Raw genomic sequence first — 26,388 nt, 5'->3', positions numbered from 1 at the left:
TCAAGGATTTATTTTGAACCTTCAAATATCCTGCTGAAGTCCAACTGTGCGTGTGCTCTCAGAAAGAGGTACAGGCTATCCTGAGAGCAAAGCCATCCCGAGGCTGGCCCTGAGACAATGGGACCAGAAGGTCTGGAGAACACAGCTCAGTCCCACTCCCAACCATACCTGTACACACTGGGTAAAAACTGGACATTTTGATTTTTCAGACCTCTTATAACATGTCTGTTTTTCTGAAACTGCAGCAGAAGCAGAGTTTGGTATGGGAGCCAAACAGAATGCAGCTGCTTTGACTTTCCATAGATGATTTATTTATGATTATAAGCTAGTGCTGGTACACAGGAAAGGATAAAATATAATAGGAATATAGCTGACTAATGAATTCACAAGAGGCTCAGAAAAATATTTGAAGTGAAAATCTCCCAATTTTCCCCTTTTCTACTTTTTTTAATAAAAATCACCATCAACACCTTTTATAGTCGTACCCCCAACCCCCCAGCCACAGTTTCCTTTTCTATGGTTTCAGTTACACATGGTCAACCAAAGTCTAAAAATATTAAGTAGGAAATTCCAGAAATAAACAATGTTATGGGTTTTAAATTAAGCACTGTTCTGTGCACCAGGATGAAATTTTGTTCTCTCCCACTGTCCCTGCCTGGGATATAAATCATCCCTGTGTCCCATAACCATGCTGTACTAACCCAATTACTCACTTAGAAGCTATCTACCATCATGCTTTACCATCATGGTACTGCAGTGTCTGTGTTCAAATAACACTTATTTTACATATTTAAGTGAAAAAATAATAGTTTTTAAGGAAAGAAAAGTTACGCTGACAATTCAGACAAAGCCACAAAGTAACCCCTTCAAGTGAAAAGGTGAAAGTTCTGCACTTAAGGGAAATCAAAATAATCATACCATGAGGTTGCTGTGATCTACAGTAAGAACTAACCTTCTGTCCAAGATATTCTGAAGAAGAAAAAAGAAATCTGGACTAATTTTGTTATCCTGCCTCAAATTGCAAAAGTTTCAGCCACAGTTTGTGATAAGTGCTCAGCTGTGATGTAAAAGGCATTAACTCTGCAGCTCAGTGTGACCCACTGTATAAAGCACCCAGAGGAGAATAGAACATAACCCCTAAGATAAGGTGGTGGGGGACATGCTGAAATAATGACTGAACATTTAGTCTGTTTGTGTGACACACTGGTTTATATTGTGACTCTCAGATTTTCACAGCTGTCACGTGGAAAATCACCCTACTAAGTGTTTCTTGTTTCTTAACACTGAAAAATTAAAGAAGCAACAACAAATTCTTGCTAACCAATAAATTATTCTTATTCTCTACAAATGTACTTTGGTCCACCCAATGACCTGGAGCAAAGGGCCACTGAGACTCAGGCAATTTTGACTCCTCAATTAGCAAAGAGGCCGGGCAGGCCTGGGCTCTCACCTTGTTTGGAGCTGACATCTGATGGGATGTGTGATGGGTGTGATCCTGGAGAAAAGTGCTCGTCGCTGTAAGTGATGAGGGGGGTGAGTGGGTGGACCGCATGGGACGGCTGCACCACGGGCACTTTATTTGACTGCAAAATAACCACAAGGTCAACCGTTAATATGGATGTCCAACTCGTATCTCCTCTCCCAAAGGAAATGTCACACAATTACAGTAACCAGTCATCAGTATAACCCAAGAATCATCTGTAGACCTTGACTGAAGTCACCTCTTTGATTCTTTGCAGTTTTCCATGTTAAACACTCCTGGAGTACATAACTATTCCACCATGAGACCATGCTGTTACCTGCTTAGAGGGGCCCTTAGAGAGGTGGATCACTGATTCCCTATGCCACGAAACCCAGTTTATACATATTTATCCTCCCTTTTGGATTATATCCTAAGGTTAAGGTCAATAAAGAGTTAATGGAACAAAAGTTATGTTTTATAAGCTCTTTTTTGATTACATATGTCTGACAAGAAAAAAGCATGCAATAAAAAATTCTTATGAACATATAAATGAATAAATGTTGCCAATCTTAAGGGCAAATTTTTAAATAACTCAACAGATATAGATTTATAGTTTATAAATTCATAATTCTGTAGTTGTGCATCTTTAAGAACCACATGACACCATTTTTTCACATCTTACAGCTCTGTCAGACATCACTGTGCATCACGCTTCAGCCTCTACTCAGTTTATCTTCTGTTTCTCTAGTTTCCAGAAGTACTAATAAACTCCTCCTTATTTAAATAATATATAATTTGAAAGTACATTTTTAAGTTGGTGACATTTTATATTTTAACATACTTTATAGATCTTGTGCTTTACAAATTTTTAAATTTAATTTGGAATCTCAAAACTATACAACAATAACACATGTTCAAGGTTCAGATTATCTCTTAGGACTCCATCAATTTGGAATCTACGACTGTTCTGTCTGCAAAGTTGAAGCCCTCCTCCATCCTCCAAGAAAGAACTAAGTAAATCAATAATGTAAACAAGACTTAAGCACCTATAACCTAACTAGGGGATCATTTCAGTGAAACTCTAGTTAATGACAATATAGTACATTCTTGAAAAATGCTGAGAGTGGATGTTAAGTGTTCTCACCATAAAAATAACTTGGTGAGCTAATTTACACATTAGCTATATTTCCATTCCACAATGTAATAGTCAAAACATCATGTTCTACAGGATAAATACATACAAATTTATCTGTCAACTTCAAAAACAATAAAGAAGAGAAACTCCCCCCTCCCCCCAAAGAAAGGGAGCAGCAGTTATAAACACGTGCACGATGGCCCTGACTTTAAACCCATCTACTAATTAAAGCTGTCTCAGGAACAGTCTCCATTTAGAAACACTGCTGTAATGAGTAATGCGGATTTAAGAGGAATCGAATATAATGATTTCACTAGTTCAGGCATGCCTTCACCATGATTAGTTTGAATTACAGAGATTTTACTGTACTATAGACTAAGATACTTGTGAAATCAGTTTCTTCAAAAGCGAATATTCATATTAAAAAAAAAAAAAAGAAACTGAGGAAGAACATGAAATGCACACAACATGAATTGCCCATGACATAGGTGTATACCAGAAGGTTAAAAGACCCAAGCACACCTGTGTATGGTGGCTGCACTGAAGGTGCACACTCATTTTGAATTCGATGTTTTTTTGTTTGGTTGTGTGTGTGTGTGTGTGTGTGTTTTTTTTAATCAAATTAGATGTAAAAAGTATGTGGTTCCAGTGGAAAAGAAGTACCCTCAGGAAAATTAGGAACAATCATCCTAGCAATACTTAATTCTCTTTACACCCTATCATTACAACCTCAGTCCAAAAGAAACTTGGGGCGGGGGAGGGGGAGGTGGGGGAGGGAGGTAAAGGAAAAAAAAAAAACGCATGTTTTTGGACAGTGGTATAATTTCCATACTAGATTTTCTCTATAATTATCAGCTTCTGTCTAATGGCAAAACCTGCATAGCTTATATAGCCACTGGCATTTATTAAATAGAGCGCCATTATCAAAGCCGCACAGTTTCTCTCTACACACCTCAGCACACAAACATCTATGAATATAAATGTTTAAAAAAGGTTTAAAAAGACCTTTTAATGCTTTTCAAGTGTTAATGATGTAGTTTGCCAAATATACAGAATGAGCTTCTTAAATACAAGGCATTTAGAATGCTAGAGGAGGTGGGTGAAGGGTGGGAGTGGGGATATGAGGATATTATTATAAACCCTTTTGCAAATGAAGAAAAAAATTCTCAACACCCAAATGCTAAAATGAATACATTTCAACTGCAGTTTAGAATAACCACTTTGACTCATCTGAAAGTCTCAAGGGAGGTAATAATTGCCAAACAATTCACAAAGATTTTTTTTAGGGTGGTCATAGTAAGCACTGCAGAGATCTTCTGGAAGGATGTATGTATTTTTTTGCATGCCTTTCCTGTTTCCAGAGCACCACCTTAAGGAACCTGCATTAGCAGGCAGCATCTTCTTAATGTCTGACCTGTCCCTCCAGTCATATAGCTCAGAATCTGGTGCCATGAATTTTTGCTAAATTATGCTATCCTTGCTCTCCTCTTAATTTTACGGTTTTCAACACAGATTTGCTTTCCTGTGGGAAGGAGATAAGAAGCTGAGGATTTTAATTTAAGCTCTGGCCTTGTCTTATATTTTGCAAGATGGATAGCGAAAGCAATACTAGTAGGTATGTTAAAGCCAACAAGGATTACGCCCATTTTTGTGGCCAAATAATAAGAGTAATATGAAATCTCAGTAATATGTGTGAGCAGAATTCTAAGGGTTATATTTTGCCTCCTGCCGACCATTTCTACCATGTATATAGACGGAACAAAGTGGATTCCAACCTATGCTGCAGATACTTGGCACGGTGCCATTATGGTCAACTGTCCTCAGCCCTAAGCTTGTGGGCTTGCTCTGATTTTAGGAGTTAAAACTGTCCTTTGATAATACATGTACACACAGGTGAGAACTCTGGGTCTGCTACTTTGGTTCAGTTTTAAGATAGACAGTACAGCCATTCTTAATTCAATTCTTTAAATCTCCAAATAAGAATGTGGTATATTTTAAGGTGGGGAATAGAGAAGAATAATCAACCCACTCCCCAAATCGCTGTAGACAAATTTATTTAACTACATTATAATGCAGTCTTACATGTCTATATGTGCATGCATATATTTATTAAGCAACTAAAATAGTCCAGACAAGGTCCCTATTCTCATGCAGCTTACTTTCTGGGGGCCCAAAAGTAGGGACAGGCAGCAGGGGGTGGGTAAAAAAACAAAACCAAATAAAAACTGAACAGAAAGCATCAAGTATTGTGAAGAAAATGAACTGGGTGATGGGAAAGACAGAGTGGGTCTAATTCCACATCCTTGTATCATGGTAAGGCTGTAAGAAACCTAAAGCTCGTTTAGTCCAAGCTCCATATTCTGTAAGATGGAAAGGTGAGAAAAAGAGGTCACCAGGGAATAGGTTGTCAAGCCAGGACAACTGACAGCACTTGTCAGAGTGCACACTCACTACCCAACTCCCCGTGAAGTAGGGTGCTGCAAGTATCACAGGAACAGAGCCCCCGGGATACCCAAGGCACTGGAGTCCACCAGTAGAGAAATTCAATCTTTTTAGCTCTTGCTCTGGGCTGGGTACCCAACACACACATCCTAAGCAGGTGCTATTCCCACTATCCTCTAAGGGAGGGTGGAGAGAAAACCAGTAAAAGTTGCTTGGATTCTTTTTCACTCATAGGTCAGTCTTTCTTTCCAGTGGAGAATCACCAAGTATTTCCAATTTGTTTCATTATGCCAGGTGAATAGAATGCATGATCACTCCACCTTTATGAGACAATCAGCAGCTTTGTGTCATCCCAAATTCTCCACTTCTGCTCAAGGAGGTTCAGCAACCTCTTTATGCTCACATGGCAGCAGGTGGCTGAGCTGGGCTGATAACTGTGGTTGCCCGATTTTAACTGCACATGCTTTGCTCCTGGGCAGGGGACTGGTGGATAAGCAAAGGAGGTTCAGATGAAAAGAACAGGTATTGAAAATATAAAGGATAGAAAGGAGATAAAATATAAAGAATAGACTCTGGAAGACAACTCTCTCAGCACTCACACATGCTATTTAGTAGGATGACTGAAATCCCTTCCCAAACTTGACAGACTCGCCATTAGGCCATCGCACCCATGTACCACCCAATAATTACAACAACGAATACTGACCAAGTGCTTACTGTATGCTAAACATTTTATTTTTACAGCTGCCTTCTAGGCAGGTACTACTGTCATCCTCCTTTTCCAGATGAGGCGCAGAGAAGCTGAGTAACTTTCCTAAGGGCGTGCAGCTCAGGAGTGGCAGAGCCAGGATTCAAATGCACAAAGTCTGCCTCTAGAGCCGAATTTCATTACCAACACACCATGCAGCCTCCTTGAAGAGCCAAGTTTGTAAAATCTTGGACACTGAGTTGACCATCTGGGCCATACCTGATAGTATGTGACATCTATGAAAGTGTGTGGTCTCTGTCACAGGCACAGGAATCTCATCAGACAAAGAGGCACCTCAGTATAAGTGGTCAGAACTGTAGAGACTCAACAGCCGCCTTCTTCTCCGGGACTAGAAAACATTCCAAGGAGCTTGGTTGGCTGCCACCCAGGCTGGTCCCTGCAGGTAAGAACCTCCTTGGCATCACAGCCAATAAAACCCACACCTCCTGTGGACACGAAGTGGGTGCCACTTAGGGATCCTGAGAGCTATCCCCAAAGCCGCGTTCCCAGAAATGACCCACTCACCACTGGCAGGATCTCAAAGTATCGTGAAAGTTGTCAGCTTCTGAGGATGTGGTTCTGGGAAGGACTGAAGTGGTTCAGCTCCCTCCTGGCTAAGGCCGTGGGCCTGCTGGTAAATAGAAGACCTGGGGGAGAAGCCTGCTGACCTGACAGCCAGTCCCCACTGCATCTCCAGACTTGAACTAAATCCACAGCACGGGATCTGGCTGTGCATAAAAGTCTCAAGTTCCATTTCAATTGGCTGTGCATTTTATCAATGGTGCTCTTGGGAGTAACCGAATACATGGGAATTTAACACTCTGCCCACTAACTGAGATGAGGAATTTCATCTGGCCTCAACCATTATGATAGCATTTTGCTTTTTATTAAAATATGAAGATGTCTGGTCTTCATAAAATAAAGCCATGTAATGTCCCTTTCCCTTCTCTTCTGAGAACCCTTCTGAAGCCTTCTCACATAGAGGGGCAGAATTACATTATCCAAAAGGATGTCCTTACGTTTGCATCCACTAACCTCAAAAATAACATTCAGTACTGGAAATATTTACTCCCATCCACCAAATCTGAATAGCTGGTTCAGGTGTGACATGGCTTTCAAATCTGAGAGCACCCCTGGGTAGGATGCTGCAGGTATTTCCAGGTAATGAGGAAGCCTTGGGCTCTAAAGCTTCCAACATACACAGGGCCCGACTCCGGAGCAAAGGGATGGTCTACAGACCTTCAATAGCAACTTCCAATACCATGTCCTCCTAGGAGGGGAAGGACCAGTCATGGGGGAAGGAATTAATATTGACTGGACACCTGGTAAGTGCCAGTCATCACAGGAGTGCTTTCATATGAGCTCTGGCCCGCCTTCACACAGTGGGTGTTAGTACCCCATGTTTATAGATGAGGAGGCTGAGGCCCTTTGAACACAGAGCAAAGTAATCATTAGTGGGCAGATGGGCTGTGCTTGTATTGGTTTGACACCAAGGCCCCCTCTCGTACTGTCCACACTGTGGTCCCTAGCTTCTCTCTCCACCTCTGTTCCAAACCATCCTGCCAGCTAAGTGCGGCCTGCCATGGACTCAACTAAAATGAAATAGCTAGACAGAAACAACTGACCACTTGGAGAAGACTGATGTCACCAGCAGGACTCCAAACAGACTGCTGGAAAGCAGCTTTCAAACAAGAAACCACAGAGTGCCCACTCTTCTTAGTTTTCTACAAGGCGATGATTCTACACATTACATCAGCTAATCATCAGTTAGGCATTGTGAGTTTTGTTTTATAGAGAACACAGAGGTTCTGACTGGTTAAGTAATTTATGTAGGTTTACATAGGATGTTAAGTAGCAGAGACAGGTTGTGAACCCAAGTCCACCAAATACACAGCTCTGGTATCCTCTGGCTGTCAAGTCGAAGACACTATCAATAATAAAAAGTTTAATACTCAAATACATAGCACCAAGGCCAAGAGTTCAAATCCTAAACATCCAAATGCTACTTAGTTGCTAACCTTACAGTAATCCACTTACTTTTTTAGGACCTTAGTTTCTTCATTTGTCACATGGATAGAATACTCACAGGATTAAAATGAGAATTAATATTAATGAGTAATACAAATAAAACACGTAACTCAGGTCTTGCCATATAATATGTGCTCCATAAATACTGATAGAATAGATAAAGGAGATGGGGGAAAGAGGGCCTGCAGATGAATTATTATACTTTAATCATTCAACATCACTCATCTCTAAGACACACATTAAGTTAGGGAGCCTCTGGAATTTAGGGGTCTAAACCACACTTTGAGAACTGCTCCCTTATAGCAAAGTAATAATATATAAAATAGCTGTTGATTATGGATGATCCCAGCCAAATAAGTGAAAAGAATTTTTTCAGTTGACTTCGGAGAGAAACAGATGTATGGGTTACAGATACAGCATGGTTGCATGATGCAGTAATCTATCATTTCTTTTTGCTCTTATTTGCTAGGACACTGAATGTATAAATGAAGTAAACCTTAAAGATAAATAAAAATAAGCATATATACCACATCCTTTTATATGATGATTAAAGTGTTTTAAAACCTTGATTCATTAAGCTTAGTACAGAATCATAGACTTTTATTCTTTTGTGCAATGTATTCTTGACATTCAATAGCTGGAAATGTGGATTTGTACCCGCTGGCACTAAGAAGCCTTACTTCAGTTCCCTAAGGTAAAGTTAACCATAATCTTCTCTGTCCTTACAGGCCCCAGGCCAGGACTCTTTAGGCATTTACCATATCGTCTTGTTGCTATTTGTGCATCTGTTTTCTCTCACTGGATGGAGATTTTAACTTGGTGACTTGTCCCCAGCATCTAATACAGGTCCTGGCAAAGCAGAGACATTCAATACCTATCTCTTATGACTCATTGTCTGAATAAGTTTTAACACTAGGAAGCCAGCTGCTTTTAAAAGAATTCATAGCCTTGTATTAAAAGTAGGGAGTGATGGCATTTTCTTTTGCTGCATGAAAAACTCACTGCAAATTTAGGAGCTTAACGCATCCCAGTTCATTGACAGCTTCAACTGGGCAGGATTCTGGCACAGTGTGACCAGCTCCCTGCTCAGTGTACCTGTCACAAGGCCCTGGTTGGGTTCCGTTCCTGTGTTTGTTCCCATTTTGTTGCTGGCTGTTGGGTGGGGGGCACCCACATTACATGACAAGTAGTCCCTTCCACCTTAAGCCACCAGTGGCCTGTCGAATCTTCCTGTGATAGGAACCTCTGACTTCCTCTTCTTTGTCAGGAGAGAAAGCTCTCTGCTTTTGAAGGGCTCATGTGACTATCCCAGGCCCACCTAATGATCCATTTTCCTCTGTCAAAGGTGAGAGTAGGGGAGGCGGAGGGAGGGGCTCATGATACTGCAAGGATACTCTCATCTGTTAAAACAAAGGTAAGACATTTCACTCGCCCATTTTTTTCTCTCCTTGACAAAAAGTTATCACCAAAGACTCCTCTGCGGGTAAGATTTATTATTCTGATTGCCCTATAAGGTTCTGAGTCTGGCTTGTTTTGTGTTGTCTTTTCTTTCCCCAAGTCTGTAACATCCTGTGTGCAGACTCACACCCAACAGAGCTTCAGTTCGGAGGGAAGGACCCCAAATTTAGCACACTGTGCCCTTTCCTCCTCCCACATCAGGGAGACCAGGGAGAATCATGTGGAAGCAAAGGTCCACAAAACCTCAGGGGCAGGGCTTAAGAAACTTCAGAGGGCAATCATTCAGGGAGATGAGGAGCAAAGTAAACTTATTTTGAAGAAAATTTTGAAAGAGTTTGCTTTTCAACATTAACAATCAATAATTCAAAGTTTGGACAATCATTTGCCTTTTTAGAAAAGTTTTCAGATAATAATTATTTTAAGTACAATTATTCTATTAAAAATCATGAGAACCTTAAGCTTTATTTTAACTTAATTATCTGGCCTTTTGGGGTAACTAAAGAGTTCTATAATTGCTTTACCATTTGTTAGTCACTAATAATAATGCCCCAAGTGTTCTATGAAATAAAGATGTGAGAAGGGAAATAAACCAAGGGAAGATAATTAGAGCAAGAGAGAGGACGAAGATGTGATGGGAGAGTGAAAAAGACAAAGGAGGGACATTTGCTGAATATCGACTATTCTAGAAACAATGAACGACAAATTTGTGACCAAATTTATTTCCCCATTTTCAAATAAAGAAACTGGGGCTCAGAGAGATTGTTTTACCAAGGTTACCTAGGCTGGACTGTCAAAGGGAGAACATGGATCAGCTACAGATCTGTGTAATTCTGAACACCTGAGCTTTACACTGTGAACTTCTGAAAAGAAATGATAACAATGGGGAACAATTCCTTCTGGGAGCCAAAAGGGAACCCACTGTTTTCAGTAACTGGACTCTAAGTACAGAGATTGGGTCAAGGTCAGAAGCTGAGGAAAGAATAGAGGAAAAGAAAAAACAAAATGACACCTAAGTTGCAATTCTTATCATCCGACTGATTTCAAAACACCTTCAGCACACCCCTAATCCCTATGGACTCCATTTGTTTTTCATGTTAAAGACTGTCTTTGAAAACTTAAGAGAAGGAACTCCAGTCAGTCAAGATAAACAAGCCAAAAAATGAACCAAAACAGATCTGCGAGGTACTGCACACCCCCCGTGGTAAAATGTTAAAGTAAGGTGATGCAGCACCTAATGGAGGTGGAATAAGGGAGGGTATACTGGTTAGAGAAAGGCTTGCCAGGTTCCGAGAAGGCAATAAGCAGGAGAGAGGCCTGCCTGGGCTGGAGCTGAGGAGCACAGGGGCTCCACCAGGCTCAGATGTGTATGCATTTTACAGTAGAAGTGACTGCAGGCAAAGTCCAAAGGGTCACAACACTTTCTGGATTACAGACACTGAAAATCTGAGAAAGCTGTGTATAGATACACAAACACAATCGCACATCAATGGACTGGCTAGAGAGGCTATGGTGTGTACTGGGGAGGATAGAGCACTTAGTGGTCCATGATCCCTAGGAAAGAACTGCTGCCCTGTTCCAAAAGGGCAGAGCTTTTACCAATCACTGCGTAACTTATGTAAGATCCACTTCAGTCAGTTGGTGAAAGCAGTATTTGTGTGGATCAGTGGGGGTGGGGGTGGGTGAGGAGTCAGGGGCAAGTGCCTTCTTCGTCTGTCACAAGAGTGCCCACAGCAGGGGCAGCAGACCAGTTTCCTCTATAGTCCAGAGATAAGGCTTTATGACGAGGCATCAGGAAAGAACGGAATTGGAGGCAACTCCAGAGGCTCTAGAACCAGAGAGGAAGGGCACTGCTTGGAGATGGGGGAAGGAGTTGGAGCAAAGTCTGAAGCTCAGCAGCCATCAATCCTGAATAGACCCACCCAGGTATCCTGGTGCTGGTCTGAATACAGGTTTAAAAGTGGGGTAGGGGCACCCCCTCCAGTGTCCAGGGATGGCACACTTGAGGCAGGGTCATCCTGCAGCCACCACAGTCACTCCTCTCTATTGCCCAGTTTCAGAGGTGGAAGATATCTTAAGGCACTAACAATGTACAGCAGGAAAGGAAGAATGTTTGGGGCTTGAGAGATGGACTTAAGATCCCCTGGGGTGGGAAAGCTAGGTGCAGTCTGCAGAGGGTCAAGGTCAGGGAAGTCCCACAGCTACCCAGATGGGGAGTGCCGGTTCATGTTTATATGCTCAGACTGCAGAGAGATGGTGCGAAATTCCATGGAGGCGAAGCCAACAGACTTACACCTAATTATTTCGTATTGAAAAGGGACCCTTCCTCCTTGACGTGAAGTAATTGTGAAAAGCATTTGCCTATTTTAGTTTAAATAAAATTAAATTTTAAGATTGATGTGAAGCATTTACAGAACAGTACCGGGAATGCTTACATGCCAATTTTGTTCCACTAAGCCTTTCTGATTTTAACAAGTGCTGTTATGTGTAAAATATTCTTTGCTTAAAACTAGGTGTTCCAGTAAGTGAAAAGAGTAACATCAAGTCTTTGAGGGCCCTCATTTTGCTGAAGGAGTTGCTGAAGAGCCTTTCAGAAATTGAAAAGGAAAAATACAACAAATAAACTATTTTGGGTTCAACCCTTATCAGTAAGATTAGAGCTAAAAATATAAATAATTGTGAGCTGAAGTTCATTGGGAAACTCAAATTATTTTGCATCAAAGTATAAATGTGACATTTACATACATACATATACATACATAAACACACACACACACACACACACACCCCGTATAGCTCTTCCATAGACTTGCACTGTCCCATATGGCAGCTTGAGCCCTTAACGTCACTAGTCCAGATTCGGATGTGCTGTAGGTGCAAAACACTGGATTTCAAACAGTATGAAAAGAATGTAAAATATTTTAATATGTTTTATACTGGTTACATGTTGAGATCATATTTTGATATAGTATATGAAATAAAGTTACTATTAAAACTAATGTTACCTATTTGTCTTTACTTTTTTATTTTTATTTTTTATTTTTTTGTAGTTGTAGATGGACACAATACCTTTATTTTATTTACTTATCTTTCTGTGGTGCTGAGATTGAACCCAGGGCCTCACATGTGCTAGGCCAGTGCTCTACCACTGAGCTACAGCCCCAGCCCCTGTCTTTACTTTTTTGGTGTAGCTGTGAGAAAATTTTAAATTACAAACATCATGGATTTGTGTCTTGAATTTTATACCTCTTATATGAGCAGGACTGCTCCCTTTCTCTCCTGAACTCCAATTTGATTAAAATAAAAAGTAGGTATATAACCTTTTTCTCTTCACATTTTTTATTGGTATATTACAGGCATACATAATGATTGGACTTCTTGTTACATATTCGTACATGCACAAAATATGTCATGTATAATTTTGACCAATATCACTTCCCTCCAGTATGTGACCTTTTATACAACGATTCCTTTTATGGAAAAGAAAACTATGGATAAAGAAACATAAAATCAAAAATGTGGGAGAACTGACACTTCAAGTTGCGTTTCAATATCGCATTCCGAGGGCCAAATCAGTAAGTTTAAAACCAAATATTTATATAATAAGCAGTAATGAAACTTAAAATGTTAAAATGAACATTTAATGTTGTGAAAAAAAAAATTACTAAATGATATCAGTGTTTTATAACAGGTCAGAATCACCCTTATGAATAAGTGGTATGTTATAGAGCAGTTATATATAATTTCTTCAACTTGTCAGCTCGATTTTAAAATACCAATACACACAAGACTGATCACAAGTTACTGATGAACTCGTCCTTGGTAGCAACCATCTTTTCCATTCCATATGTTGTTTGGAAAGAAAAAGCAAAACTTATCTCAAGTGAAAACAGTGCTGTAAGACATCACTATCCGCAAGACATATTTATATGAGTCAAGGAAAAAGAACCTTTTGTTTTGGATTTAAAAAACAAAGTCCTGAAATGAGTCGGAAATTGAGGTTGAAAACTTAAAATGACAAAGCAGATTACATAAATCAGGTTCAACATAATTTTGCACATTTTGATCCATTTTAAAAATGCCGAAATAAGTCAAGCTAGAAAACTTTCCTTGAAAACATTTGTTTCAATGGTACAAAAAGAGGAAGCAAAATGTAAAATCTTTTAAAAAGACTTTCAATTCTCTTTGTGTATTATGAAAGAGAAACTTTCTATATCCTGTGGAAAGTTATAGTAGCAAAGATGACAATAATTATTCTTTGCTAGTGAAAGGAACACTTACGTGAATACAAAAATCAAAGATAAACTACATTTTGCATCATTTATTGTAGTGGGAAATTTCCTTCCTGAATTTTACTTTGCATTTCCATCCTTTTACATGGGAATGTGCTGATGAACTCCAGGCAGATACTGAAGGCCTGACCTACATATCTTTCCCAAAAGCAATCTACACGACCCTGAAATTACCATAATGTGTTGGAGCTGGCTTGTTCTAGCTTGAGAGTTGATTGCAAGATTTTCAGGTACTTTGAGAGCCTGTTATTATGGGTTGGTAGCTTGAGATTGGTCATGGTGGGATTATTTACACCATGGAAATTGGCAAATGTGAAAAGTCCCTTCTCCCCAAAGCTGTTTGGTTGTTAAACATGTAACAGCACACCACTGGCAAATACAGAGTCCCTTCCTAAATTACTAGGGAAATACTCTTTTTCTCCCTTTCTTATTTCTCTTTGACAAGCAACAGAGCCATAAACTTGATCTTTATCTGAAACCATTTCAGAATGAGAAATTTCAAAGATGGTCATTTTGCATGATCTAGAATGACCTGATTCATGACCCACTTCCTGCTGACACTGAGGGATGTGTGGCCATCAGTCAGTAATTATTTTGCCTGGTTCCTTGCTGATGGGCCTAAACAGCAGTAGGTTTGAGTCACTGGGTGGAAGGAGCTCAACTCACAGCAATGAGAAGAGAACTGCAGATTTATGGGCTTTTTCTTCCTTTTTTTTTTTTTTTCAACGTCTCAAAAAAAAATAATTAATGCACATAAAAAGTGTATAATACTTGATGGAATGATTTTAGAAAGTTATCCCTAAGAAATGATTTTTACACAGAAAAACTAACAATCGAGACAGTTTCACATGTGCATTGAAGAATGGATGAATGCCACTTTCAACATGGGGCAGTATATCAGAGGGCAGCTGTCCAGGCCATAGGCAAGACCCTGGCATGGGGCTAAATATGAAAAAAGAGAAAGATTCTCTGTTGTTCCACACACATTCCCTCCAGAAACATAATCAGTTCATTCTACGGAATATGAAAATTGGTTTAGAGATTTTTTTTAACGCCAATTTTGGATTCTAGAAAAAAGAATAAAAGATCCAAGGGCCAATTCAAGAATGTTAGTTTTCCAGACACTTTACTCCAACAATACTCTTCCTGGGTTTCTCAACCAATGCGGCAAGAGAAGCCTGGTTCTTAAGAAAATAATAGCATCTGGATTGCAAGTCTAAGGGCCTGGGTCCTGCCTGCTACTTGCTATGTGCACTGGGTAAATGACTTACCCTTTCTGTTTCAGATTCTTCACTAAGAGGGGTGAGCATTTTCCCTGGCTAAGTTTGTGTAAGGATCAAATAAGATCATGCATGGAAACACCCTAAGCAAACAGTAAGACACTGTGTAAATACAATGTTAATTCCACTTTGGAATGACAGAAGTCATTAAGTTTACTTACTCCATTGAGAGTATTTTTACCAGAGTCAACATGTATGACTTCAGTGAACACCAAATGAATGTAACTGGAATCTGATGAAACAGTTATAATGACCTCAAAGAGTCCTCTGAATCCCTGTGCTTCACTATTGACCTGCTGCCTAGAAGAAATCTCTGCTTTCTTACTGAGATCCCTTCAAGTAAGAATGTTTTTCCACTGGGCGCAGTGGTACACGCCTATAATCTCAGCAACTCAGGAGGCTGAGACAGGAGGATCAAAAGTGCGAGGCCAGCCTCAGCAACTTAACAAAACCCTGTTGCAAAATGGAAATAAAACAGACTCAGGATGCAGCTCAATGGTACAACACCCCTGGGTTCAATCCCCAATATCCCAAATTAATATTTTTCTTATGCTACAATATTGTCCACCCTAATACTTGAAGGGATATTTCAATTTACTTCCCTAGTATGTATCAGCTGCTCTATCTGAATTTCAAGATTTTAATGGTGTTTGAATGGAAGTAAGTCAGTGGATGATTGGCCATGTAAGCTTATCCAGAAAGTGGGAAAAAATATAAATACTGAGAGCCAAGAAACACTGAAATGATCCACATCTGTAGGCAGCAAAAAGGTACAGGCAAGTGGGAAGAATGGGCAGGCAAGGCCCTGTGCGAAAACTTGGCCTTTGTGACCCACGAGCGCTGGATCACTGCCACCAACAAATGACATAGTGTGGGACTGAGTAGGCCCTTAAGGACCCTTTTCAGCTCCAGTGACCCCGAGATCCCAGGGTTCTAAAGCTCTGAACACTAGCACGCTCTCTTTCTGACACTGCATCTAGAAGTGACTTCGGAAGGAGGAAGTCAGGAGAGCAAAAGAAAAAACTGCCTATGGCCAGAAATGACTTATTAGTCAATTAAATTTTTAAGAATCATTTTTCAGACGGCTCAATAATGTACTGCTGATGGTGGGTAATAGTTTGGTGGCCCGTGAGCACTGATACTCTGAAGTAACATCATTAACGTTTACAGAGTAGATGTAAGCAGCAGAATTTAAATCATCATTAAAAATATTAGTAATCAGGCCGGGCGCAGTGGCCCATGCCAGTAATCCCATTGGCTCAGTAGGCTGAGGCAGGAGGATGGAGAGTTCAAAGCCAAACTCAGCAACTGAGCAATGCCCTTTCTCTAAATAAAATACAAGAAAGGATTGGGGATGTGCCTCAGTGGTCGAGTACCCCTGGGTTCAATCGCTGGTACAAAAAAAAAAAAGAAAAAAGAAAAAAGAAATATTACTAATCAGATTTCTTCCAGTGCAAGGATCTACCTGCCTTGAGTCTCCAAGACTAAATTAACCTTCACCAACCAACACAGTCGGATAAGCCCGTGACCAGGGAAGAGACAGATGGTAGCCACCGGAGTTGGTTGCAGAGACACAGGAAATCTAGCCTGGCATCTCCCACGAGTAGAGGGCACTGATTTTCAGGGTCTAAGCCCCAAGACTTGTATACAGCAATTGTGGAGGAATTGTCCTGCCATCTTCCAGGAATCAGGGTTCCTGGTCTTCTCTAACTACTTTATTTCAAGGTAACACATTGTTGGCAGCTTTCACTAGCTATGAAGAAGCCACCCCAAGGAAAGACTGATATTTTGGGAAGAAAACCAGAACTGAACCATAACAAAAAAACCCCACATTTACATTAGTTTACAAAGTGTTTTTATACTCCGTGTCTCATCTGAATTTCGCCATCCTTCAGTAAGAAGGTACTAATTAAGGTATTTCAGAGAAGCACACGAAATTCAAAACATCCAAAATCATAGAGTAAAAACACGAGAACTCAATTTTGTCTTCTTTTTACCAAACTATGATGCAGCCCAATTTCTGGCAGGGCCCTAGAGCCCCTTTCACTACGCAGGTCTCAGAGTTGAGCTGGAGCCAGCCACAGGCTTCAGAGGCAGACGTGACACGTGTCAACTGAGCTGATGGATCAACAAGTTGTGGTATATACATGCAACGGAATACCCAGACCAGCAAGAACTTCCACAAACCTCCTTCCTCCTAAAATGCCTTCATCGACTGTTTTTTTCTAACAGATGGTTACGCAGTATCACTTGAACAAGCCAACAAATAGTAATAAGTTATGCAGAAGTCTCACCGTTGCCAAACCAAACTGATGCAGGAAAGACCATAAGCTATTCTTCTTCCATACGGAGTAAACCCCATCCATAAAACAAAAAAAAAAAATCATCGTTTTAAGGAAGGATGAATCTATGTGCCTGTTTTTTACTTTCTCCTTAATGCTCCAGTTTATGCTAATAATGGTCTTTCTTCAGGTTTCCAACTTTTCCAACTAATGACAATGCTCAAGATAATCTTGCCAACCTTGACTATAATTGCTAATTGTTAAAAAATAATTCAACCTTTTTCACCAGAATTTGAATGTGTCTATGAAAAGAATTTATAGGAATTCATTTTTTCCACTCACTCTATATAATCCAGCTTCAATCTGTAAATGTGATATGCCATAAATCAATATACATATTTTCTTTCATTTAACATGATGTGACATTTTCCCCTGCTTATTAATAATTTAGTTGTTTTCACAACCAAATGTGTTAACTTGTTGAGCCCTTCTGTCCTTTCAATTTTTAAAAAACTAGTTGATATTTAGGGCTTTCAAAATATTCAAAAGAAACCAGGAAAACAGTTTTGTAGTTCCTCAAAAAGTTAAACATAATGTTCACAGAAGCATTATTCATAATAAACAAAACGTGGAAATACCCCAAAAGGCCCATCAATTACTGAACAGTTAAATAAACTGTGGTATAAACATGCAATGGAATATTATTCAGCTGTGAAAAGAAATGATACTAACACACAACGGATAAACCTGAAAACATGCTAAATGAAATAAACCAGACACACAAAGGCCACATATTATATGATTCTTTTCATATAAAATTCCAGAACAGGCAAATCCAAAGACAGTGTAGATGAAAGGTTGCTAGGGACTGAGAGGCAGGAGAAATTGGAACTAATAATGGATATGAACTTTCTTTTTGGAATAATGGGAATGTTCTGGAATTAGACAGTGGTGGCAGTTATGTAACAGTAAATATACATAAAAACCACTGAATTGCATACTTTAAATGGTGAATTTTAAGTTATGTGAACCACATTTGATTTTTAAGAAACAATCTAAAGGTGCAAAAATGAATATGGACTAAAAGAGGAAAAGTTAATGTGTGAGGCAAACCCAGGTGACATTTCACTGTGTTTGTGATGACAGGGGGACCTCAGCAGGCTGCAACTGGGATTAGAGACAACTCTCAGCAAAAGTGTGACATGTCGTGTTTAGGGACATGGATGGCACCCACAATGTCATACGGATGACGTGTCTAGGGGCTCTCCTCCCACCCCCACCTCCCCTCCCTCCCCTCCGCCCCCTTCTTTGGCCTGTCCCAGTGATGGCACAAAGGCAGTTCCACTCCTCCCTTTGCTGCTTCCTCCTGGGTGCTCTCTGGAGTTGCTCCACTGCTCTGACCCCCTAGGCCTGCCAGCGCACTGCCTGAAGGAGCGGGATGTGCTGACCCAGGTATCCTCCAACCTCTGGGAGCCAGCACTGTGTTCTCAGCTTACGCTGGGCTGTCAGGTAGACAGGTGGGCATGTGCCATGGCTGCTGAAGGGAACATTCCTTGCAGACTCTAAACCTAGACATGCAAGGGCATCCTGCTGGGCTTGCTACCAGGCTCATATTTTCATCAATAACCTGGCAATTACACATATTTAACTGAATGCTTGGGACTATGGTTTCTATTTTCCTATACTTTAAAATAACAGCATTTTTTTTAAAAAAAGTTTCCTCATTTATTTACTTAATTACTTATTTATTTATGCCGAGAATTGAACCCAGGAACAATTAACCACTGAGCCACATCCCCAGCCCTTCTATCTTTTTATTTTGAGAAGAGTCTCACCAAGTTGCTTAGGGCCTCGTTAAATTGCTGAGGCTGGCTTTGAACTTGTGATCCTCCTGCCTCAACCTCCCAAGTGGCTAGGACTACATGCATGCACCAAAATGGCTAATACAGCATTTTTTTTAAACTAAAAAGTGCACAAAGAATCCACTTCAATGTGATATCTACTCCTTAAGAGGACTATGAAGTTCTAATAAAACATTCAAAATCACTCTTAGAATTTCAATAATTTTTTTCTTAAATATCTCCATTTTCCCAAATGATTTCAAAATTAACTTCAATAATGTTTCAAATTATGTGTTTTATAAATATAAATTAAAATTTTCAGTCTTGTCTCTCATTTCTCTATAGAGGATATGGCCAAATTCTTCATATGATAGAGCTGTGGTTACGATCCCATTGCCTCTTCCTTTCAAAATGGGTTTGAAGATGGGATGCTCATTTACTTCATATCAAAGAAGGAAAACTGCTACTTCCAAGTGAACAAGAACAAAGCAGTTTATCAGAGTGGATTCTGCAGGGTTCCACTACTCCAGTCAGCCAACGAGGAGCATGGTGTTCAGAAGCCAAGCAAACAGGTCTGCAATCCAGCTCCAGATGCTGCCACTCAGAATCCAGTGTCCCACATGGACTGCAAGCTACCACCACCCAGTCATAAATGCTCAGATGTGAGCCCACATCTGGTTCAGAGAGATTAAATCGTCCAATCAATTCAGTTTGAGTCTGTATTATACAACTCAATAAACACTTCAATGAATGCCTTCTGAGTAACTAAGGAAGGAACAAAGATAAGGAAAATCCCACCACCAATCCCAAGGAACAGAGTACCTACTCAGGGAGGTACATACAAATAACTATAATCTGGAATGTTAAAAGCAAAACCAGGCAATTGGAAGACGAAAGTCTAGGCAGGAGGTGGGAACGATGAAGGAGGACAGTGAAGGTAAGAATGTTCACAACATGAGCGCTGCTGGGGAGGCAGAGGAGATAGCACAACTGTGTGACACTCTGGACTTGTCAGGGAGGGGGAAGTCCAGGAGAGCAGTGAGGCTGCCCGGATGGACTAGCACAGGGAAGGCAGATGGGAGAGCAATGCTGATGAGCTCTTCTGGTTCAGTGTGCAGTGGAAGCAAATCAGCAGCAATACTACTATACATCCATGTACTAACTCATTTTTTTTTAATTGATGTTTCTTGCAACAAAATTAACAAAAGTGACTTATACAAGGTCAGTGGGCTACCAACTGGTAGAATCAATGCCAGACTCCAAGGCAGTGCTTCTGGTTCCAGACCATCCTAGAGCTCCATAATGCTAGCAATCATGGATGTGTTTCAAAGATTAGTCATAGAAATCTATATATTTTTCCAAAACCTGAGCAAGCTGGCTAAAAATATATCAGAAACAATGACATTAGATGATCTTCAAAAAACAAAAACAAAACAAAACCAAAAACATTCTCTGTGCTGATGTATGGGAGCTTACACATTTATGTTCCTTTCTATTTTTTGGTTTTTTGGGGGGTGGGGTGGGGTGGGGGAGTGGATGCTCAGAGAGGCGGCAGACAGGCTGAAAAGTATGTAAAGACAGAGGAGGAGGAAAAATCAGACAGCCAATCAGACACGAGCTGTGTCACCCAGAACTGGCTGGTCACTTGAGCATGCCTGGAGAGCACAGAAAACCCTGGCAGCTCACAGGCCTCTTGAGAGAGAAGGGTCCACTGATCCTGGTGGAAAGGACCTGGACCTTTGGATAACTCCCTCTCTACCCCTCCCATGACTTTCATCATTTCTGTTCACACAAACACGCCTTGGAAGAAGGGCCAAGGTCAGTAACCTCTGCAGGCAAACATGACGGACTGCACGAACCCAGAGGAGAAAAGGGGATTTTTTTTAGTTTCTGTTTTTATATATATTACAGATTTAACAGACTTGGTTGTGATGAAAAAAAAAAAAAACTACAAAGAGAAAAAGGGCTAGAAATAAATACACCAAAACGTTAACCACAATGTTAACTTATAAGACGATGGGTGGTATTTCTCTCCTATGCTTTGATGTATTTTCTAAAAATTTCTGCCTAGAATATTACACACTCTTATAATCAGAGAAAACATCTTACTTTGGGAAAAATAGAAATGGCCATGCTATCTGAGATGGCTTGCATGAAAGAAACTGCATACTTTGAATTTTATTTTTGCATGGCCGCTGAAGTTAGACCCGCGGGTAGGTTTGTTTTGGTTTTTGTTTTTTTCATAGCATTTCCCCATGTTGTTGCAGGGAAGAGAATATGTTCACACACACACACTCTGAGATACTTCAGGTACACTGAAGGGAAGAGAGGGGAGCGTCTTTGCCTCCAACTAGCATAATGTCACATAGGACTGCTTCACTCCTAGCCACCACCCTGCTGCCTCTCAGTGCCATGGACCCTGTTCCTGAGAAGGGAAAGAACACCACACAGAAAACCCAGGACAGGAATATAAGGGGAGGGACGATTACCACATGAAGGCTCCTCCAGTGGGAGGCAGGAGCTCCCTGGAGAGCACAACTCTGAGCACTAAGCTGGCTAAATGGGAGCAGGTTCCCTGGGAAGGGAAGTAACAGGGAAAGGCAAAGCCAGCCATGACAAGAGACTCATCTTCACTTTAATTCAAGAAAGAGATGGAGGTTTCAACCTTGAGTCCCAGCCATCCTTTGGAAGGAAAACAGCTGCAAGGGACCTTGGCCTTGATACACAGCTTCATGAGGGTGTGCTTCAACTGTGAGGCTTCCTCTCCAGATTGCTCAGATTTTCCATGTCAACCTTTAGGTGCTTTGCAAGAGATGAGTGTTTGTACTGAGCTATGACACTGTGCAGGTATGAGGAGGTCTTCCTTTATCATTGTCTTATCTGCAATCAGTTTGTCACAGCACCTCTTTCTCACTTTCGGCTTCTTCTAGATTTGACTCATTCATCATAAACCCTTTCTCCTTGCAATCTGACCTGGTTAAGAGGTACAGCACTAACGATATTTTTGGGGGGGAACTCAGTTTTTGCAATGCAAATTAAAACATGGCATGGATAAAGACTGCTGCTTTTCTTCTGTATGTGTGCAATAAACTACATTAAAATGTCAGAGATGTTCAATAGTCTTGGAACTGGAGACGGCTGCATCAAGGCAAGAGTAACCACACTGTCAGGAGAAGCCCTCAAGCACTGGAAAGGTATTTTCTTTGCTCATTTTACCAGATCTTTCCCAAGTAGTAAACAGGATCACCTGTGAAACCAATAAAAAACATTAGCTTCTCAGTCCCCTATTTACAAGGTACACTTTGCTGTGGGTTAGGAGCAACAGTTAAATATGAGGTTTACAAATAAACAGAAAATAAGCAAACAAGCCCTGTTTCACTGCAAATTTCTCCTCTCCTCCCTCGCTCTCTACCCCTATTAACCCTTTTAATTACATTATGAAGAGTCTGAAGTGAAGATCTTACAGATAATTAGAGTTGACTTACGTGTGTTTTCTATCTGCAACCAGGAATACAGGATTGGATTCAGACCAAGTATCAAATCAGTGGGTCTCTCCTGTGTCACCAGTTTAGCAAGAAAACTCAGATGTGTCAAAACTTAACATTTCCACCTAAGGATATAGTTTTGTTAACAAAGGAGTTTGGCAGGCAAAGGTAATTTGTTAATCTGCTAGAAACTACTTATCTGCTGTGGGCATGCAATCTGTAGGCACATTTGAGTTAGCACCTGTGTGGAAGAACTAATTAAACGGGAGGTAAGAAGAACGATCCTCGTAAGGCCATCCATATTAGGCCTTGGTGTTCGAGCCTGAGCACTCCCCTGGTGCTCAATTTGTTTCCATTATTAACAGACTGAAAACTAAATGCTCTTGACTTGCTGGAGGCTGCAGTCTTCTAGAAAGGCTTCTAAAACTGAAGAGGGGCAGGGCATTTTCCAGAACAGAAAGCACAAACTCCAGCGCCACACTGCCATGGTGTTAATGTCATAATGCCACTTACCAACCGAGTGACCTTTGGCAAATCACTCTATCACCATGTGCCCAGTTTCCTCCTTGGAAAAATGGGAATAATAACTGGAGTATCCTCAAGGGCTATGTGAGGAGTACATGTGTTAATATTTGCAAAACACTTGGAACAGTGCCTGGCACATGGTAAGAATTAAAAATAAAGATTATGTGAAGTGCTAAGAATGGAAGCCAAGAAGCATTAGTATATTACTACTTTTGACTAATGTCAATTTTAATCTAGAAAACAAAGCTCAAACTTCCAGAGTTCTGAATATTAAGATTCCTCTGAGGTTCCAAACCATGGCCTCCTATACTCACTCACTCTCTCTCTCTCTCTCTCTCTCTCTGTCACACACACACACACACACACACACACACACACACACACACTGTTGAAAACCCAGAAGTTATTTTCCATCATCAATTCCAGGCTCTAGGGGCAGGGTGCAGGTGCTGAGGTCCACACAAACACACATCTGCCCAGCCCCATAATTAAAAAGAAGTCACCACTAGAGGACACAGATTCGTTTGAAGTTCACCGGAGCTTTACCAATACAAATTACTTTCTCCCAATATTTCAAGCAATTATCACTTTTAAAGTCTAGTGGGGGAGGGGTGTGAAAGGGAAAGTAATGAGGATCTGCATGCAACTGCTCTTCAGCAAGGGCCAGGAGCCTCTGGTGGGGAGGGGAGATGAGGAAGAAAAGCAGGTAGCACTGCTGGCTGAACAGTTTTCCAAGTAGAAAAATTCACATCCTCTAAACAATACTTAATTGTTAAGATTTTCTAACTCTGCTGTTTTGAGTACAGCAACAGGAGTCACTATGTATTACAATAATCTCTGTGCCAGCATGTCTTCACTTTCTAAAATTAACACATTTCTTTATTTTATACTCATGTCTCTGAAGTCAGAATTTTTCTTAAGCATCACACATTACAGGCATTAACTCTCTATAACTTAATAGCTTCAATCTGTCCCTAGTGAGACAACGGTCTGTCTGCTGCTTAAAAGATGGTTAACAGGATGGTTACAATTGGCTTTGAGAATGAACTTGTGCTAGTGGCATATAAAACAACTCAAAGGAGACATTCTTCCCTCAATAAACAGACAGACATATCAACATTTTTTATTTCTTGGCCCTCCTAAAATGCCCCACTCAGCACTCTGCTGAGGACACCATCCCAGCTGCCATGTCCTCCCCCAGCACGGGCTGCTTGCAGGCCTCCTGCTGGGCAAGACTGGCCATCTGGGTTCAAATCTTGGCCCTGCTTCCTTTGCAAACCTTGTCTGTGTACTGACCTCTGCTTCCTCAACTGTAAACTGGAGATACCTTAGGGGGATATGGTAAGAACCGAAGAAAATATGTGTGAAATTCACAGCCCTAGCGCTTAGTAGGGATACAGCAATCCATATTGTTGCAAACCTTGGGAGGGTCCCATACCCATAACATCTCTGAAATCCGTCTAGACTCTGGACTACAATTCATTTTGCAGCATTTCAGTGAAATCAAGCACTGTATAAATTGAGGGAAAGATGGGTCATCTTTCCATATGCTGAATTACTTAGCAACTGGGTAAATACAGTAATTTCTTCAAAGTCCTTCAAAAACAAAGGATTAATGAACAACTGTCCCTAAATTCCACAGGGCACACCGAACAACCAAAAGGAAGAAGAAAAGATTATTTGTGATTGGTGATCTGAAGAAAACTTATAAGATCTAATGAAGAAAGTCTACCTGTAAGTTGTGCCCAAGTGGAAGTGATTGTCCCTGCCTGCCTTCCAACCCCACTGATTTTTTTCCTGAATGCATCTAAAGCAGTGACAACTTCATAGAACTACATTTCTATCTTGATCCGCAGCACACAGGCCTGCGACTAAATTTTGAAAGCAACACCTGCTGAGCGTAGCCGGGAACCCATCCAATAAACTGCACTGATGGTTAGGCCACCTTGCAGTGACCAGGCCATCCTACAGTCCCCACAACTCCTACCTGAGGAGAGCAGAGCAAGAGATGTCTGCAAAAGGTATTTTTCTTCCTTTTGTAACTGCCATGTAAATTTCCAGCCCTGACCCTGTCTTAGCAAGCGAAGGGAGAATGAAGACAGGATGATGTGGAGGAAGACATGAGAAGCAAGAAAGGTGCTGGCATGGGAAGTGCAGTCGCAGCCTGAGGACACAGCTCGGTGGTGGAGAGCGTGTCTAGTCCCAGCACCTCTGGGGAAAAAAAAGAGGAAATAAGAGTGGCCAATTGATTTAGTCGTATGCCTCGTGCAGAGCTCAGAGCTCTCAATGTGGAAATCAGACTTGAGGTTTTGATGAAAACAGGACGAATGTGGGAGAGGTCCAGAGCACTAGGCATTGCCATGAGCATGTACCACAGAGGAGAGCCACGTGGGTTGCACTAGGGGAACTGTGTGTCCAGCCCGGTGGGTCAAGGTGAGAAAGGAACAATGACCAAATGACTGTCCTTTGATGGGTCAGGTGACAAACCCAAATACAAAGAAAGTGAATTGTTGTGGGGTGGGGCAGAGTAGGGACCAAAGTCAGGGAGCACCCACCCTACCATAAGCCCACTGGCTGTGCAGCAAGGCTCACCTAAAACATCCTGTTTTTGCCACAGATCATAAGCACCCCCAACCAAGTCTGAATTAGAGCTGTTAAAATACCAGTCTGCTGTTGGAAGAACTCAGCAGGACTTCCCTGACACTCTTTCAGAGAAGACGAAGGACAAATGCAAAACAGCACATAGGTGTTGGGAGGTCAGGGCCACTGAGAAGTCATAGGCATATATGAGAGAGGCTTCTCTCATGGGGTCTTAGATAGCAGCCGGCCACTACCACTCAGCCACCCACTGTCATTTTGAATGGGGGAAAAAAAAAGACAGAACCAGATTGAAAGTTGGTTTGTTCTCCTTTCACCTGTAAAAGATTTTGCTGTGGACCCTAAACTCAATGAAGAAAACCAAAAAGGCTGGGTGCAGAGACATGTGCCTGTAATCCCAGAGACTCTAGAGGCCAAGGCAAGAGGATCACACGGTCAAAGCCAGCCTCAGCAACTAACAGAGGCAGAAGACATATGCAATTTAGTGAGACCCTGACTCAAACACAAACAAACAATAGGACAACACTATGTGAAGGCAAAGGAAGGACAATCTGGTTTCCTGCTTTGGTTCTTTTCTTTAAATGCAAATGTGTTAGAGAAACTTAGGAAATTTTAATGACTCAAAATCTTGGGCCCTACTTTTATTAAAAGTTATCAAAAACCATTCTCTTCACTGTAGAATTTCAGCAAATTTAATTTGGTAGTTACAAGCATGTGATTCTATAATGGACCAGAGTTATTTAAAATTCAGGAAAAACAAAAAACACCAAAGAAAAACTTCAGAGATTTTGCTCTTCTATGGTCTGTCCACTTGG

General features: G+C 40.9%; 1 protein-coding gene across 3 annotated transcripts in view; it reads right to left on the bottom strand.

Moving 5' to 3' along the window:
* The window catches only part of Lef1 (lymphoid enhancer binding factor 1), a 115,703-nt gene that overhangs the window by 35,534 nt on the left and 53,781 nt on the right, over positions 1-26,388 (bottom strand). For all 3 annotated transcript variants that reach the window (XR_013092167.2, XM_076864675.2, XM_076864676.2), the window contains exon 4: positions 1,451-1,583. Coding sequence is in view for 2 of the 3 variants with exons in the window: in XM_076864675.2 (XP_076720790.1) it covers positions 1,451-1,583 (133 nt within the window). In the remaining variant the exon portion in view is untranslated. The remainder of the gene's footprint in view (positions 1-1,450; positions 1,584-26,388) is intronic.

The sequence above is a fragment of the Callospermophilus lateralis genome, chromosome 8, assembly GCF_048772815.1.
Source record: "Callospermophilus lateralis isolate mCalLat2 chromosome 8, mCalLat2.hap1, whole genome shotgun sequence".
Classification (NCBI taxonomy): Eukaryota; Metazoa; Chordata; class Mammalia; order Rodentia; family Sciuridae; genus Callospermophilus; species Callospermophilus lateralis.
The sequence above is the reverse complement of the archived record's forward strand: the minus strand, read 5'-3'. Positions and strand labels throughout refer to the sequence as shown.